The 17,592-nt window shown below is 37.0% G+C and overlaps 2 protein-coding genes across 9 annotated transcripts in view; one reads left to right on the top strand and one right to left on the bottom strand.

The window, feature by feature from the left end:
* Positions 1-3,759, top strand: part of syk (spleen tyrosine kinase) — a 38,630-nt gene extending 34,871 nt beyond the window's left edge. For all 4 annotated transcript variants that reach the window (XM_048171252.1, XM_048171258.1, XM_048171244.1 and 1 more), the window contains 2 exons: positions 902-1,014; positions 1,674-3,759. In XM_048171252.1, coding sequence (XP_048027209.1) covers positions 902-1,014; positions 1,674-1,746 — 186 coding nt within the window. In that variant the 3' untranslated portion in view covers positions 1,747-3,759. The remainder of the gene's footprint in view (positions 1-901; positions 1,015-1,673) is intronic.
* Positions 3,760-6,278: 2,519 nt separating this feature from the next.
* On the bottom strand, positions 6,279-16,744 carry LOC125255739 (serine/threonine-protein kinase pim-2-like). Of its 5 annotated transcripts, none has more exons than XM_048171217.1 (9): positions 16,164-16,744; positions 9,321-9,530; positions 8,721-9,200; positions 8,465-8,580; positions 8,263-8,313; positions 7,636-8,017; positions 7,370-7,549; positions 6,930-7,069; positions 6,279-6,672 (listed from the first exon to the last, which is right to left on the bottom strand). In XM_048171217.1, exons 1-8 carry the CDS (start codon positions 16,666-16,668, stop codon positions 6,936-6,938), a joined length of 2,058 nt encoding a protein of 685 aa, XP_048027174.1. In that variant the 5' UTR covers positions 16,669-16,744; the 3' UTR covers positions 6,279-6,672; positions 6,930-6,935. The 5 variants fall into 5 exon arrangements, with proteins under 5 accessions (XP_048027174.1, XP_048027188.1, XP_048027155.1 ...); XM_048171231.1 differs by lacking the exons at positions 6,930-7,069; positions 16,164-16,744 and adding exons at positions 9,711-9,857; positions 10,206-11,181; XM_048171198.1 differs by lacking the exon at positions 6,930-7,069.
* Positions 16,745-17,592: the final 848 nt, after the last annotated feature.

Raw genomic sequence — 17,592 nt, 5'->3', positions numbered from 1 at the left:
ATGGCTGTTTTGGTTTGAAAATAAAAAAAAAGTCACCCATTTCATTTCAATGTACGGAGCCCCACACATGACATGCAGACAAATTAAATATATAAGAATTTATTCCCACGATTTATTATTTGTTCACTCATTTTAGTAAATAGTGGCCACGTTTATCTAATTCATGGCCACGATTTACTTAAAACAAGGAAACAAATTAGTAAAACATGCTGAGTTTGCTCACGTATTAGTAAGTCATGGGAACTAATTGTTCATTAAGTCCATCAAAATCTGTTTTTCTTATAGAAATATGAATAATAATCTCCAATAAACTTCCTTTTGTAAAGCTTTTTACAATAAGGTTCAATTCATTAACATTAATTAATGCTTTAGGTATCATGAAATAATACACTCTAAAAAATGCTGGGTTAAAAACAACCCAAGTTGGGTTGAAAATGGACAAACCCAGTGATTGGGTTGTTTTAACCCAGCGGTTGGGTTAAATGTTTTTTAGAGTGTAATTAACTGTTTTTAAGCAATTATAAATCTAAGTTAATGTTAATTTAAAAATATATTATTCTTTGTTAACTAATGAGCATTCATAATCATAATACATTAACTAATACTGATTTATATAACTTGAAATGTTAAAAAAGTGTTAATATGTATAAATTAACATTAACCTTGATTAATAAATGCTGTAAAAGTACTGTGCTTTGGTCATGATAATGCATTGATACAGTACATAATATTAGCAAATTGAACCTCACTGTAGTGTTACCCTTTTTTAAATGGCAAACATGAAAGGTCTGAAGAGGCTTATAAGGCCATCAGACATGAGCTGGTGTTTGAAAGTAATAATATTAGTGAGCATTTATTTTAGCAGTGTTGCTTATGTTGGTTTATTACATAATGTCTGTAGGGCATGAAAGGAAATGAAGTCATCCAGATGATTGAGAGCGGACAGAGAATGTCGTCGCCCCTCGACTGCCCGAGTGAGATGTACAACCTCATGTTGAAATGTTGGACATACAAGTAAGTGAACACTCACTAGATAATACTTATATACTTATATAAGTATAATACTTAATACTTATAGAGTAGATTCATAATCATCATGATTGAAGTAAATGTGCTTTTTAATCTGCATTTATTTATTTATCATTCTGTATTATTTACATTATAATCACTTTTTCACTCCAAATTTTAAAAATGAATTACTTGTAGTGCACCATACTAACAGAAAATCAAGATTCTGAATATTACATTAAAATAATATTATTTAAAATATTCGTTTTTAGTAGCTTATTATTTTAAAATATTAGTAATTAGTTAAGTAATACTAATATTAATATTAATCATTATGATTATTATTGTCATTATATCAGAGTGTGTGATTAGTGTGTCAAGGCATAGACAATTTCATAATCATCAAGATTCAGATACTACACCAACACTGGAGTTTTGACTAGTTAGAAATGCACAATTGAAGCAGAAAAACTACAGGAATAATGTACATTATAAGCATCATTATCAAAAAATAAACTTAATCAAGGGTCTTCAAGGGGTTTATTTTGTGAAAATGATCATTGGACTGTATACTTATTCCACAGTTAATGAATGGATGGATATGAAATATTGATTTGGCAATTCAGTACATTGGCAAATAATGTTTAATTGTTCTGTTTCTGTAGGCCAGATGAGAGACCTGGATTTTCTGTAGTTGAACCCAGATTGCGGCATTACTACTATGACATATCTCAGTGATGACATCACCAAGACCACATGCAAAATTATACAGTATGGTATTGGAAAACAATCGGTTGAATAAGGTGGTATAAGCATGATTTGTATTGACTATTTTTTTCATGATACTATTTTGTTAATTTTTTTTTTTCCTTTCATCAATGGTATACATTCTAATTAGATCATTGACAGCATTTCATCTTTACTCATTTTAAGCAATAACTTGTATCATAGTGTGTACAAATTGGCTTAATAAGCTGAAAGTGCTTATTAAATGGTTGGTTTTGCTTCTAAATACATGTTTAGAAAGTCACAGAAGTGTTCTGTATTTGAAGCCAAGTCAGTATTTCTTGTTAATAGGGGAGAGTGGGGTAAGATGAGTCAGTAAGTAAGTGAACCCACTCCCTGTATCTTGGCAACCATACATTTTTATTGCCGTATGACCACATATTTTGAAACCACCCATCATTTCTGCCAGACTCTGAAATGAGAAGCTCATGGGACACATGGAAGGCACCCGTTTACTTTAAAACTGTTTTTGGCTTGTCAACATAAAATTTTAGCATAACAGATGTAATGGCTGTTACATCAAATCAAATTTGTCTGGGTCTAAAAATATTTGTGCATATTGGTGAATGAGCAATGTATAAAACCATGCAAATCATTTAGCTACATATTAGCGTGAATTGGTAAGCTAGCTAGTTTTTTTCCTAAATAGCAGCTATGGAGCAAAGTGAGCCAAATGCTGTGGGGTAAACTTAGCCAGCATTTTAACTTACCCCACCATAAGGCACTGAAGTTAAGTTAAATTTCTGAATTATAAACTAGTATATTTTCACTGTAACATTCTGCAACTGCCATGTCAAGAACCTTTTGACTAATATGGTTATTAGTTTCAGTGACATTTATTCATTCATTCTAGTTTAGTTTTTTGTTTAATTTTACTCAACAAACTCTCTGTTTATGGGAAGGTTACAGCTTTGGTGTTCAACACATTGTTTCAGAAATGCAAATAATTAAAGATACTGAAATTTCAATTTCATTTGGTTGGTTTTATGTTTAAGTTAGCTTTAAGAAAAGAAATATGATTATCTGTAAAAGGACATTTGACTCGGATCAACTTACCCCTAACGTGGGATAAATTGAGCCACAGGAACACTTTTTTTATAAGAAGCTATATTTTTAGAACCCTTTCTCATAGATGTATTCTGATCATTTAAAATGATAGGAAACGTCCTGAAATTACTTTAGATACTTTCATTGTACTTCTGCCTAATTTTCCCTTATCTTGATGACCACACAAGTAAAAAAAATGGCTCATCATACCCCACTCTCTCCTACACATCAGATGTCACAGCAATAACGATCAATACGAGGATGACTAGACCAGAGAAAGACATGTTTACATTATTCTCATTTTTTCCCACCCTTTCTGTTTTGTACACATTTAAGGTCCCGATATACTCAAAGCAAAGTTCTTTTTTGTGCTCTTTAGGGAAAAAAGAAATTGAAAATACGTGAACAGCGATATACTGTTAGCGAACATCCTGGTGCTACTGATTTTTAGATGAATATCTTCATATGTGCTGCGCGCTTTCCTTTCAATTAAATAAACACATAACAAAAATGACAGTGATGAGAAAACAGTAAAGAAAGCATCTGATCATAGCGATGTCGATGTTTGCACAAGCTCTGCAATTCGGCACTCCAGTAGTCACGTCATGTTTATTTATTTACTTTGAACTCTGTTTTGGCCTGATTTTGTTCAAAATGATGTCACGCCAGTTCTTCGATTTTGCTTGAAGTATATTGGGGCCTTTACTGGGTTTCTGTCTTTATCTAATTGCCAAATGCTACATTTTTAATCTACATTTATGTTTAAAAGGTTCAAAATGTTAAAGTGTTAAAACAAAAAAGTCATTCATTCTGTGTACAGCGTTTACTTCACACCATCAGATACAATGTAAGCATATTTTGCATGTCATTACCTGTGTGACAGTCTAAGCAATTAAAATGCAACCAGTAATCTTTTAAGATTGTCTTCTCCATGTTTCTTTTGTCCTATGTGAATTCATTGTATTCATTGTGATTTGTCAGCTTGTTTCAGTCGTTCCAGACTTTGCACAAGCTTGATAACTGAACGGCATGGCATGACACATTGGAATCTCGCTCTTCCTCAGTTTGATAATATTGATAAATGATGCTGAGCAAATAGAAATGTACGGCCACAATACGATAGTATTGCGTCCAGTAATGCTTTAAAAAATAAATGAGCATTTTAAGAAAAATTGTGTGACAATTTTCTTGGATGCACAGCAATATGAACACAGAAATAAAAATGTCTCGTAATATATTAGATTAAAAGACAATGGAATAAAATAGGCATATCATATTTGATTAATGTAATGGGGGTGGGGGTATTGCTTTGTTCTGAAACAAATACAAATTAACATAATTTTGACACTGCACACACAGAAAGTGAACATAAATACAATACCTTACTAAATACTGTACAACTAAAAATATTAAAATACCAGACACCCATCTGCCTTTTATGACATTACTTGTACTACTACATATCTAATAAACGTGCATGTAATCATAGAAACCTCTGTCTTTGAAGAGACTTCAAGAAACATCAGGTAGCAGAGGATGCTGTAATATTCTTCAGGAAGACTGCTCAGGATATTCCTCATAGCATGATTTAATACTCCCTCTTCTGAATCTACAACCCAAATTCCGGAAATGTTGGGACGTTTGAAAATGAAAACTAAAAGACTTTCAAATCACATGAGCCAACATTTTATTCTCAGTAGAACATAGATAACATAAATGTTTAAAGGGAGAAATTTTACTCTTTTATCCACTAAATGAGCTCATTTCAAATTTGATGCCTGCTACAGGTCTCAAAATAGCTGGCACGGGAGCCACAAATGGCTGAAAAGGCAAGAATTTTTGAAAAGATTCAGCTGGGAGAACATCTAGCAACAATTTAAGTTAATTGATATCAGGTCTGTAACATGATTAGATATAAAAGGGATGTCTTAGAGAGGCAGAGTCTCTCAGAAGTAAAGATGGGCAGAGGGTCTCCAATCTGTGAAAGAGTGCGTAAAAAGATTGCGGAATACTTTAAAAACAATGTTTCTCAACGTCACATTGCAAAGGCTTTGCAAATCTCATCATCTGGGGAGCATAAAATCATCAAAAGATTTAGAGAAACTGGAGATATCTCTGTGCGTAAGGGTCAAGGCTGAAGACCTTTATTGGATGCCCGTAGTCTTCGGGCCCTCAGACGACACTGCATCACTCATCAGCATGATTGTGTCAATGACATTACTAAATGGGCCCAGGAATACTTCCAGAAACCACTGTCGGTAAACACAATCCGCCGTGCCATCTGCAGATGCCAACTAAAGCTCTATCATGCAAAAAGGAAGCCATATGTGAACATGGTCCAAAAGGGCTGTCATTCCTGTGGGCCAAGGCTCATTTAAAATGGACTATTTCAAAGTGGAAAAGTGTTCTATGGTCAGACGAGTCCAAATTTTCATGTTGAAAATCACGGACACCGTTTTTTTTTTTTTTTGAGGGAGACCTTCTAGCGTGTCATCAGCGTTCAGTTCAAAAGCCAGCATCTCTGATGGTGTGGGGGTGCATAAATGCATACGAGCAGCTTGTATTTTTTGGAAGGCCATGAATGCTGAAAGGTATATAAAGGTTTTAGAGCAACATATGCTTCCCTCCAGATGACGTCTATTTCAGGGAAGGCCTTGTGTATTTCAGCAGGACAATGCAAAACCATACTGCAGCTATTACAATGGCTAAACGTGGCTTTGTCATAGAAGAGTCCGGGTGCTGAATTGGCCTGCCTGCAGTCCAGATCTTTCACCTAGAGATCATTTGGTGCATCATAAAACAAAAAAAAAACTCAAAGATATTTGAAGTATATTCATTTACAAATAAATTTTTAGGGTTCAGGATTTTTTTTTTAACCAAACTTTAATAAAGACAATTCTCAAATAATCAAAGATATAACGGAATTGATTGATATACCGTTTTACTTGATGCAATGTGTGGGTAAAATGGCCTTAAATGTGATACAATCGATACAATGTATCTATATACTGTATCTAATTTGCATATGAATGTGTTCTTGGGGCAACATGTAATGAAAAAAGAAGTGTAATAATGGGAGTAATAATTGGCAACATTTTCATAATAATGTCTAATATTTCATAGGAATATTGATAATATATAATTTCTTTCCCTATTCACTTGTTGTGTCTCCCAAAATGCCTGATGTTGGATAAACATGATTGTACAAAATCAATGCCCTGTTTTGTTACAGAAAGTCATATTTCTATTAGAAACTCCGTAACATTTTACAGAGATGTTGATTTACAGTATGACAATTTGAGGTTTAGTTATTATGATTACAACATTTTGATCATATTTAAGAGTGCTAAATTTGATCACTAAATTAATGTCAGTCATTGTTAAAGACCAAGGAGTTCTTGTTGCCATGGTGAAACCTCCAAACATTTGATATCATGTAGAGTTTTATTTACATTTTTATTTAGTTTTATTTTGGGAAGCACAAAAATAGGTCTTTGCCTTTTCACTTCAAAGGTTCCTCCTAGGCCGAGACTGTTTAAAAAAAAACATTTCTTTAATTCAAAAATGATATATACATATGTACAGATTGGTCATATACGAGGCGCTATATAAATAAAGATGAGGTGTCTTGACTTTTTAAAAAACAAAGCAAAAATTCATTTTAAAACAAAGCAAATGTGGCTGTGATGATGCTTGATGATTTGGTTCCAGTCTCGCAGTCTCTCGTGTTCTCGCTCAGACGTGGACGGGCTCCGAGTTCCCTGTCAGGTTGGGGTTGGACTTCAGGCTTCGGGTCAAGTCTTCCACCAAGGACAGCAAGTATGTTATTTCCTGTCCAATACAAAGATCATATGAACAAGTCAACTCATGAACAATTACAACAGAATTCAATTCTGTTTGCGTCACTGATTCTGTTATTTTCCTGTTTATTACCACAAAGCCGCTTTGAAACAATCTGTATTGTATAAAGCGCTATATAAATGAGGTTGACTATAACGAGAACATTACAATGAACACCTCACTGCAAATGATCCAGAATTGAAGACACATGATAATAATCCTACTCTGTCTGTTACACTTCCTCACACCTGAAATCACAGACGGATTGAATCTCCTGAACTTCCCCAATCTAGATCACTTGTAATCCATTCATGCTGAAACATCTGCTCTAACGTCGGCCGTTTAGTGGGATCCCGGGCTAGGCACTGGCTAATCAGATCTGCACATTCTGTACAAATTTTAATAAGGAGAGAGCTGGTTAGTCATGACCATGTGACTTGGCATCTGTGAAAATAGCATCTAAAACATGATTAATATACTGTAAAATGTTCCTTATTTTTACTTTAAAAGTGAAGTATGTCATTTCTTACAAAATAAAGCATATTTTCATAAGGCCCCTTCCCAAACTCTCGCTATACGTTGGGCTATAGTTATAAAAAAATCTTACATACTTCACCTTTAACTGTTTCTGTACAGAGCCTTTGCTTCATGCGTGCGTTTATCAGTGTTATCAATATTATTCACTCACCTTCGGATAATCTGGAGTTCTGAAATGTAATTTTGGCCTGTGTGATTTCTCTTCTACTGCGAAAAGGAAGACATCCGTTCACCATCTTATACAACAAGACTCCTAGGGCCCAGACATTTGTTGGGACGGCGTGGAAGCGAGGTTCGGTCAGGACTTCCGGTGGGCAGTAAGTCGGTGCTCCTGTAAGCAAGACATTTGCACATTTTAAAGCAACAAATAATTAGTAAGTCACTACATTCAGGTTTCCACACTCCCAAAATACTCACCGATGTATATTTTGCTCTCGTAGCCATCACTACTAAATAGCTGACCGCAGCCAAAGTCTATCAGCTTGAGACGAAACGTGTCTTTGTTCAACAGGAAATTCTCAGCATGGATGTCATGGTGAAAAACACCACGCTCGAGGCAGTGTAGTAGCGCCATCATAGCCTGTAGCACTATGACCTGTGCGGCTGGTTCACACAGTCGAGGGTTACGGGCGATGAAGTCATGCAGGCTCTCGCAGGGTTCCGGGTACTCCATAACGAGAGTGAACGTTTGAGGATGTTCAAACCACTCGTATAGATGTATGACGTAGGGGCATATGGGTTCTCGCCTCATCATCAGCAACAGCGCCACTTCGGTAACGAGAGGTTTGGGGTGCCCAGGCTAGAGAAAAGCAGTAGACAGAAGGTTAGCTGGGTAAAAATCTGAAGAAAACATGTCATTTTTTAAATGTACTTTTCTTTGATCTTTTTAGATACGTTCAAAAGAGGCTTTTCAGCTCAAAGTTATTTGGTGCCTCTAGGCTTATTTGTCAATCACATTCACACCTGATGCTTCCTACGGGTGTATCAACTACAGTAATCTGCACTTAAACAACTAAATACATATTCAGGCTTTGGCCAACTTACAATATGAAGATAACGATCGTTGTCAATCTTGAGCATCTGCTTGATGGCAACCTGCAAAAAACAAACAACAACAAAAATCAAAACAGTAACTGTATTCAAGCACCTGATCTTGCACTAAGTATTAAACCATCTGTGTAAATTGTTTTAAATATGTTTTGATGCATGCAAGAGCAAAATGTTTGTACGATTCGGTAAGATTTACCTTTTTGCCATCAAATTTGCGCGTTCCCTCGTACACCCTGCCAAATCCTCCGGATCCAAGCATCTCTCCCACGTCATAAAGAGACTCAAAGGACTCTGAAAAACAAACAGTAAAATCTACAAAATATATGAGATTGCTAGAGCCATTGTTTCGTTTAAAAAAAATATCAGTGCTGGTTGTGTCGAGAAAATCATATTAAAATGGGGAAAATAAAACTGACAAAATAACGTTGGAGAAATAACCACTGCCGACTTACCATTAATTGGCTTGACGCCGGAGTGATCTGGAGCAGGTGACGGTGGCTCGGGATCAGACTCTGGCTCCAGATCCGGAGCAGGTGACGGTGGCTCGGGATCAGACTCTGGCTCCAGATCCGGAGCAGGTGACGGTGGCTCGGGATCAGACTCTGGCTCCAGATCCGGAGAAGGTGACGGTGGCTCGGGATCAGACTCTGGCTCCAGATCCGGAGCAGGTGACGGTGGCTCGGGATCAGACTCTGGCTCCAGATCCGGAGCAGGTGACGGTGGCTCGGGATCAGACTCTGGCTCCAGATCCGGAGCAGGTGACGGTGGTTCGGGATCAGGCTCTGACTCCAGATCTGGTGAAGGGGCAAAAGGCTTCACAACATCCACATCACTACAGGGGCAACAGCACCGGAAAGGACTCTTCATCGCCTTCCACAGCCTGTTGAGGAAAGAACGAATTCTTTTCCTCTTCCTGCGTTCTGTAGGTTTTTCTGAAAGGAAGAAAAACAATTGTTTTATTTAAAAAAATATCAGTGCTGGTTGTGTCGAAAAAATCATATTAAAATGGGGAAAATAAAACTGACAAAATAACGTTGGAGAAATAACCTAACCATTAATTGGCTTGACGCCGGAGTGATCTGGAGCAGGTGACGGTGGCTCGGGATCAGGCTCTGGCTCCAGATCTGGTGAAGGGGCAAAAGGCTTCACAACATCCACATCACTACAGGGGCAACGGCACCGGAAAGGACTCTTCATCGCCGTCCACGGCCTGTTGAGGAAAGAACGAATTCGTTTCCTCTTCCTGCGTTCTGTAGGTTTTTCTGAAATGAAGAAAACAATTGAAAACTCAACTATTAGAAACATCTCTGACATCAAATTAAGCAACGATATAATGACGTCTGAGAAGAGGATTTTTGTGCGCGTGTTTCGTGTGTGTGTCAGACAGCGCAAGTACCATTGATCTGTCCACTTTACACCGCCCGGCCTTATTTCAATCTCACCTGTTGAGCTCCATTTCACAGGAGAAGCCTCCATGGCACCCTGGGCAGTTAGGCCACGTAACGCCTCCTTTGGCTCGACAGGAACTTGACCTGGCAGCGGAGGGCACAGCCATCCATCGAAGCTGTCGGCGGACCTGACAGCCTGACCTGCGGACATAGAAACAGCCGACTCAGAAGACAGAGGTGTTAAATATCCAGGAAGCTCCTGGCTCTGTGTCTGGGTCGGGTCTGGCAGCGGATCCTGATCATCAGAACTGGGTCTCCAAACATCACATAGTTAGTTGTGTTGTATCAATAATCAATGTCAGTGGGTCAATTACAAATTGTTACTTTAGTTACTCAAATTGAAGCGTTTATTTCATATGCAAGGAATCAAATTCATCTGATCACTTGGGGGATCAAATGGGTTACCTGGCACAATTTTTTTCACATTAATGTAGGCAATCATTGTACATCATACCATACCATAAACAAGTGAAAAACTAAAGCACTCGCCTCCTCTTTCACCCATCATGTGAGCCATCGACATCTTCCTGCAATCTGCAATAAAAACTATACAAAATACAATACAAAATGCAATACAATAAAATACAACTCTCCTCAGAAATACTCCTCCACAGAAAATAAAAAAATAAAACAAAACAAAAATTAATTAAAAAAAAAAGAAATAAAAACAAACTCCTTCTAAACTAAGAGAAGAACGATAAAAGTATCCTCAAAAATAATAGGAACTCTTTCAAAAATGTAACTTTATATAAAAAGGATATATCCTGCGATGTCTTCTAGAATAAAAGTCTCCTCTCAGAAATCCTCCAACAGCTTCAAAGTCACAAGATTCGCACAGAAAATACTCTGCAAAAGTCTGTAAATTCGCCTCGTCTCTCAACCAACAGACAGTGATCGGTTCGAGTGTATATAATCAGTCAGAATTCATAACACGCGTCGCTATAGCAACTCAAATTCGAATCACTCATATCGCATGCACGCACGTGCACATAAGAAGAGCGCGTGAGCGCACGTCGAATCTGAACACATTTATTGACTGTTTCAAACTTAATTTGGACGTTTTCTTTAATAAATATAATTTTTATTCTTTCTGAACAGTTATTGTTGTTGTTATTATTATTATTATTATTATTAAAATCCTTGGAAATATTCGTGTCCAAAATCTTCATTAGCCTATTCATAATTGAGCAAAAGCGTCCACTTCGCAATTAAGGCACTTACAGTCTAATGGATCATGTAGGCATTGCTTCTGTCCAAAATGCGTGTAAAAAGGCACAAGGGAGAATAAATCGGACATTTTATAAACTCTAGAGATTGATTAAATTGGCTCTTTTCCGCATATATAACCATCAAGCCAATCAGCTTTCAGTATCACTAATGCGTCATCGAAATAAAGCCCATTTATGATTTTACTAATGAAGGAGTGTAGGATGACGTTCATCATGTATTTTACAATCATATCTTTTATGGAGGACGAAACCTGCAAAAACAATAAATATATAAATACCAGAATAAATAAATCCACAAAATTGTATATAAATAAATGTGTAAATAAATACACAATAATTCCACATATTCCTGCATAAATAAATACACAATGAATTAAATGTGTGAGGAGATAAATAATTTAATAAATAAAACGAATGTTGGGGAAATAAAAAATGGAGGAAACAATCGCTAAACTGAAAGTTGACTTTTTTTTCTTTTAACCGTTTATTCATTTTTTAATGTATTTACTAGGGTGAATTAAGGGTGATTGGGACAGTTTTGGAATTTGTCTTAAATGAAAAACATCAGCTCAGCACATGATACATTGCTGTAATACTGAAGATGTTAACTATCCATTTGAGGAGGAAACGATGGTATATTATAATGAAAGGATGTGCGACATACACTTTTCTGCAAACTGAGCAAAACCATTTGGTAACGTTTGGGTTGTTGAGACAGCACGTCTTTCCATTGATTTAGGGTATTGCACAGTTCATACTTTGATATAATTTTATATGCAATATTTCCTTTTCTGTTCATCATCATTAAAAGTCCATGTTTATGTTTGTTCAACTTTATTTATTTGAAATCCATCAAAAGAAGGTTTGAAGTCCAAAAGTCATTGAAAACATTTTAAAATCAATTAAACAAGTAAAAAAAAAAAACCTAAAATTCATACCCCATAAAAAAAAAAAAGAAAAAGAAAAAAAGAAAAAAAAGTAAACTGATACAAAACTTTTTTTTTTTTTTGGTAACCTTTAGATGAGATGGTGGGCCCATCACCAATTAACTGTTTGACATACAAATTTAACCTGCACAAACCTTTCATTAATGCAACAGTAAAATTATTACTGCAATCAGTAAAAAAAAATAAATAAATAAAAAATAAAAAATAAAAAGAGTTTAACTAGTATGTTTCTATTTTCAGAATTTGGTTGTTTTACTTTAGTAAAATCTAGCTAGTTCATGAATATTTTAGTGGTTGGTTAGGGCTTGCACATGGTTGGGAACACTGATTTAGAGCATATAGAGCATAAACAATGGTTCTCTATTGCAAGGCTAATAATTTTCTTAATTAGCAAAGCATTTAAGCACTGTCCCAATCACCCAAAATTATACATTTTGTGTTTGGGTGGATGGGACAAAATAAAAACAACCTAATTCTGAAAATAGAAACATGATATTAACAATTGTTTGTCATATTCATGTTTCTATCAAACGTTTGTAGTAGCTATGACAATTTTAAGACCTTATTATTAAAACTACCAAAAGCGTATGTCATTTTCCTCAGTTCATGCATTTCACGGTCAACTTCTTGTTTGATGCATGCCCCGCCCACTTACATGATGTTAGACCAGTGAGGGCATCCCATTTGAATTATGCGGTCTCACAGCTAGGCCTCAGCAAAAAAAGTTTTTATTTGAAAAGAAAATAAATTCTATATAGTTACTGTCCCATCTGACCTTGTGTCCCAATCACCCTTCATTCACCCTACATTTGATGTGGTTTCTACCTCCGTAATGTTTCAGTCCTGAATTGGCACATGACAGCGCAGAGTTAAACTGTTAATAACTTAAATATGGTTTGAGAAAGACAGGAGACAACTGAATTGCAATTAAATTGAGTGTTTTTGTGACATGAAAATTAATAATATACATATTGGATCAGATGGACAATGTAATGTTTCCTACTGAGAGCCCGAAAAAACAAAAGGTTGTTTGAATTTAGTATTTTTCATGTCATGACATTGTTTAGAGCGTGATAAACAAATGGGATTTTTTTTTTTTTTTAAATATATTTTATTCATATGTTATGCTACAGTATGTCCTCTGTAGTGGACACCAGAACTCGGTTGTTTAAAACAATAAAAAGACATGAAATGACACGTATAGGCAAAAACAATATACATGCCATTTACAAATCAATTTTTAGGGTTCAGGATTTTTTTTTTTTTAACCAAACTTTTATAAAGATGATTCTCAACTAATCAAAGATATAACGGAATTGATTGATATACCGTTTTACTTGATGCAATGTGTGGGTAAAATGGCCTTAAATGTGATGCAAGCGATACAATGTATCTATATACTGTATCTAATTTGCATATGAATGTGTTCTTGGGGCAACATGTAATGAAAAAAGAAGTGTAATAATGGGAGTAATAATTGGCAACATTTTCATAATAATGTCTAATATTTCATAGGAATATTGATAATATATAATTTCTTTCCCTATTCACTTGTTGTGTCTCCCAAAATGCCTGATGTTGGATAAACATGATTGTACAAAATCAATGCCCTGTTTTGTTACAGAAAGTCATATTTCTATTAGAAACTCCGTAACATTTTACAGAGATGTTGATTTACAGTATGACAATTTGAGGTTTAGTTATTATGATTACAACATTTTGATCATATTTAAGAGTGCTAAATTTGATCACTAAATTAATGTCAGTCATTGTTAAAGACCAAGGAGTTCTTGTTGCCATGGTGAAACCTCCAAACATTTGATATCATGTAGAGTTTTATTTACATTTTTATTTAGTTTTATTTTGGGAAGCACAAAAATAGGTCTTTGCCTTTTCACTTCAAAGGTTCCTCCTAGGCCGAGACTGTTTAAAAAAAAACATTTCTTTAATTCAAAAATGATATATACATATGTACAGATTGGTCATATACGAGGCGCTATATAAATAAAGATGAGGTGTCTTGACTTTTTAAAAAACAAAGCAAAAATTCATTTTAAAACAAAGCAAATGTGGCTGTGATGATGCTTGATGATTTGGTTCCAGTCTCGCAGTCTCTCGTGTTCTCGCTCAGACGTGGACGGGCTCCGAGTTCCCTGTCAGGTTGGGGTTGGACTTCAGGCTTCGGGTCAAGTCTTCCACCAAGGACAGCAAGTATGTTATTTCCTGTCCAATACAAAGATCATATGAACAAGTCAACTCATGAACAATTACAACAGAATTCAATTCTGTTTGCGTCACTGATTCTGTTATTTTCCTGTTTATTACCACAAAGCCGCTTTGAAACAATCTGTATTGTATAAAGCGCTATATAAATGAGGTTGACTATAACGAGAACATTACAATGAACACCTCACTGCAAATGATCCAGAATTGAAGACACATGATAATAATCCTACTCTGTCTGTTACACTTCCTCACACCTGAAATCACAGACGGATTGAATCTCCTGAACTTCCCCAATCTAGATCACTTGTAATCCATTCATGCTGAAACATCTGCTCTAACGTCGGCCGTTTAGTGGGATCCCGGGCTAGGCACTGGCTAATCAGATCTGCACATTCTGTACAAATTTTAATAAGGAGAGAGCTGGTTAGTCATGACCATGTGACTTGGCATCTGTGAAAATAGCATCTAAAACATGATTAATATACTGTAAAATGTTCCTTATTTTTACTTTAAAAGTGAAGTATGTCATTTCTTACAAAATAAAGCATATTTTCATAAGGCCCCTTCCCAAACTCTCGCTATACGTTGGGCTATAGTTATAAAAAAATCTTACATACTTCACCTTTAACTGTTTCTGTACAGAGCCTTTGCTTCATGCGTGCGTTTATCAGTGTTATCAATATTATTCACTCACCTTCGGATAATCTGGAGTTCTGAAATGTAATTTTGGCCTGTGTGATTTCTCTTCTACTGCGAAAAGGAAGACATCCGTTCACCATCTTATACAACAAGACTCCTAGGGCCCAGACATTTGTTGGGACGGCGTGGAAGCGAGGTTCGGTCAGGACTTCCGGTGGGCAGTAAGTCGGTGCTCCTGTAAGCAAGACATTTGCACATTTTAAAGCAACAAATAATTAGTAAGTCACTACATTCAGGTTTCCACACTCCCAAAATACTCACCGATGTATATTTTGCTCTCGTAGCCATCACTACTAAATAGCTGACCGCAGCCAAAGTCTATCAGCTTGAGACGAAACGTGTCTTTGTTCAACAGGAAATTCTCAGCATGGATGTCATGGTGAAAAACACCACGCTCGAGGCAGTGTAGTAGCGCCATCATAGCCTGTAGCACTATGACCTGTGCGGCTGGTTCACACAGTCGAGGGTTACGGGCGATGAAGTCATGCAGGCTCTCGCAGGGTTCCGGGTACTCCATAACGAGAGTGAACGTTTGAGGATGTTCAAACCACTCGTATAGATGTATGACGTAGGGGCATATGGGTTCTCGCCTCATCATCAGCAACAGCGCCACTTCGGTAACGAGAGGTTTGGGGTGCCCAGGCTAGAGAAAAGCAGTAGACAGAAGGTTAGCTGGGTAAAAATCTGAAGAAAACATGTCATTTTTTAAATGTACTTTTCTTTGATCTTTTTAGATACGTTCAAAAGAGGCTTTTCAGCTCAAAGTTATTTGGTGCCTCTAGGCTTATTTGTCAATCACATTCACACCTGATGCTTCCTACGGGTGTATCAACTACAGTAATCTGCACTTAAACAACTAAATACATATTCAGGCTTTGGCCAACTTACAATATGAAGATAACGATCGTTGTCAATCTTGAGCATCTGCTTGATGGCAACCTGCAAAAAACAAACAACAACAAAAATCAAAACAGTAACTGTATTCAAGCACCTGATCTTGCACTAAGTATTAAACCATCTGTGTAAATTGTTTTAAATATGTTTTGATGCATGCAAGAGCAAAATGTTTGTACGATTCGGTAAGATTTACCTTTTTGCCATCAAATTTGCGCGTTCCCTCGTACACCCTGCCAAATCCTCCGGATCCAAGCATCTCTCCCACGTCATAAAGAGACTCAAAGGACTCTGAAAAACAAACAGTAAAATCTACAAAATATATGAGATTGCTAGAGCCATTGTTTCGTTTAAAAAAAATATCAGTGCTGGTTGTGTCGAGAAAATCATATTAAAATGGGGAAAATAAAACTGACAAAATAACGTTGGAGAAATAACCACTGCCGACTTACCATTAATTGGCTTGACGCCGGAGTGATCTGGAGCAGGTGACGGTGGCTCGGGATCAGACTCTGGCTCCAGATCCGGAGCAGGTGACGGTGGCTCGGGATCAGACTCTGGCTCCAGATCCGGAGCAGGTGACGGTGGCTCGGGATCAGACTCTGGCTCCAGATCCGGAGAAGGTGACGGTGGCTCGGGATCAGACTCTGGCTCCAGATCCGGAGCAGGTGACGGTGGCTCGGGATCAGACTCTGGCTCCAGATCCGGAGAAGGTGACGGTGGCTCGGGATCAGACTCTGGCTCCAGATCCGGAGCAGGTGACGGTGGCTCGGGATCAGACTCTGGCTCCAGATCCGGAGCAGGTGACGGTGGCTCGGGATCAGACTCTGGCTCCAGATCCGGAGCAGGTGACGGTGGTTCGGGATCAGGCTCTGACTCCAGATCTGGTGAAGGGGCAAAAGGCTTCACAACATCCACATCACTACAGGGGCAACAGCACCGGAAAGGACTCTTCATCGCCTTCCACAGCCTGTTGAGGAAAGAACGAATTCTTTTCCTCTTCCTGCGTTCTGTAGGTTTTTCTGAAAGTGTTCTATTTTAGAGGTTTACAGGTCTCCTACAACATGTTTACAGGTCAAAAAACACTTTAATTTTCTTTTAATATACATTGCAGATTACCTCATTTCTCAAAGAGTCTGAAAATGGTTAGTTCAAAGATTCAGTCTCTCTAAACCCCCTCTTTCCGCGAGCCTACTGCTCTGATGGCCCAGTCTGTTGTAATTGCAAAAGGGATTAGCAGTGCTGAAAACAGCGTCTTCTGAAGCCAAAGTCTTCCAGTCTCAGCTAAAACTAGTGTTTGAGGGCAGCTCTGAGTCGAAGTTGTTCACAGTGAGCCAATGAAGACCATATTTTGGCATTATTGTTGTGTAAGTATGTAAAAGAAAGTGAGACTGGAATTGCTGACTACTTGTCTGAGCAGCATAGAATCAATTCTTTCTTTTGAGAGATAATAACTCCATTTATTTGCACTTTGATCTTTAAAATTTTGCAGACATTTTACATTCACAAACAGCTATATTACACACTGCATGAAAGGTAATATTCGAAAAAGTATAATAGGGGCGCTTTGTTTTTTTGCAGGTCATTCTAATCACAATTCACACTCTGCCATAATGATTGTATTTACATAAAATCATGCTTAAATGTTGGACTGCATCAGTCTGCAGTACTGAAACATTTCCCTCATATATTTCTTATGTGCTTGTTGTGTTCCTAAGTGAATTGTATTGTGGACTACTATTTTGAAAAGGAAGTCTGAACTGTTGAAGTGCTGTGTAATGATGTAACATATGAGAACAGAAGTGAAAGACTCCTGTCTTGTGTGGTTCATTGTTTAATATCTCCTGACAAATACCACAAATTGGCAACAAGAATTAGGCA

This window comes from Megalobrama amblycephala, linkage group LG2 (assembly GCF_018812025.1).
Source record: "Megalobrama amblycephala isolate DHTTF-2021 linkage group LG2, ASM1881202v1, whole genome shotgun sequence".
Classification (NCBI taxonomy): domain Eukaryota; kingdom Metazoa; phylum Chordata; class Actinopteri; order Cypriniformes; family Xenocyprididae; genus Megalobrama; species Megalobrama amblycephala.
The sequence above is the reverse complement of the archived record's forward strand: the minus strand, read 5'-3'. Positions and strand labels throughout refer to the sequence as shown.

Coding starts and splice junctions, on each gene's coding strand:
- LOC125255739 (XM_048171198.1), bottom strand. CDS start 16,668: ATGAAGAGTCCTTTCCGGTGCTGTTGCCCCTGTAGTGATGTGGATGTT. Junction 9,201..9,320: donor CGGCGTCAAGCCAATTAATG/GTTAGGTTATTT, acceptor TCTTCCTTTCAG/AAAAACCTACAGAACGCAGG. Junction 6,673..7,369: donor GAACTCCAGATTATCCGAAG/GTGAGTGAATAA, acceptor TGTATTGGACAG/GAAATAACATACTTGCTGTC.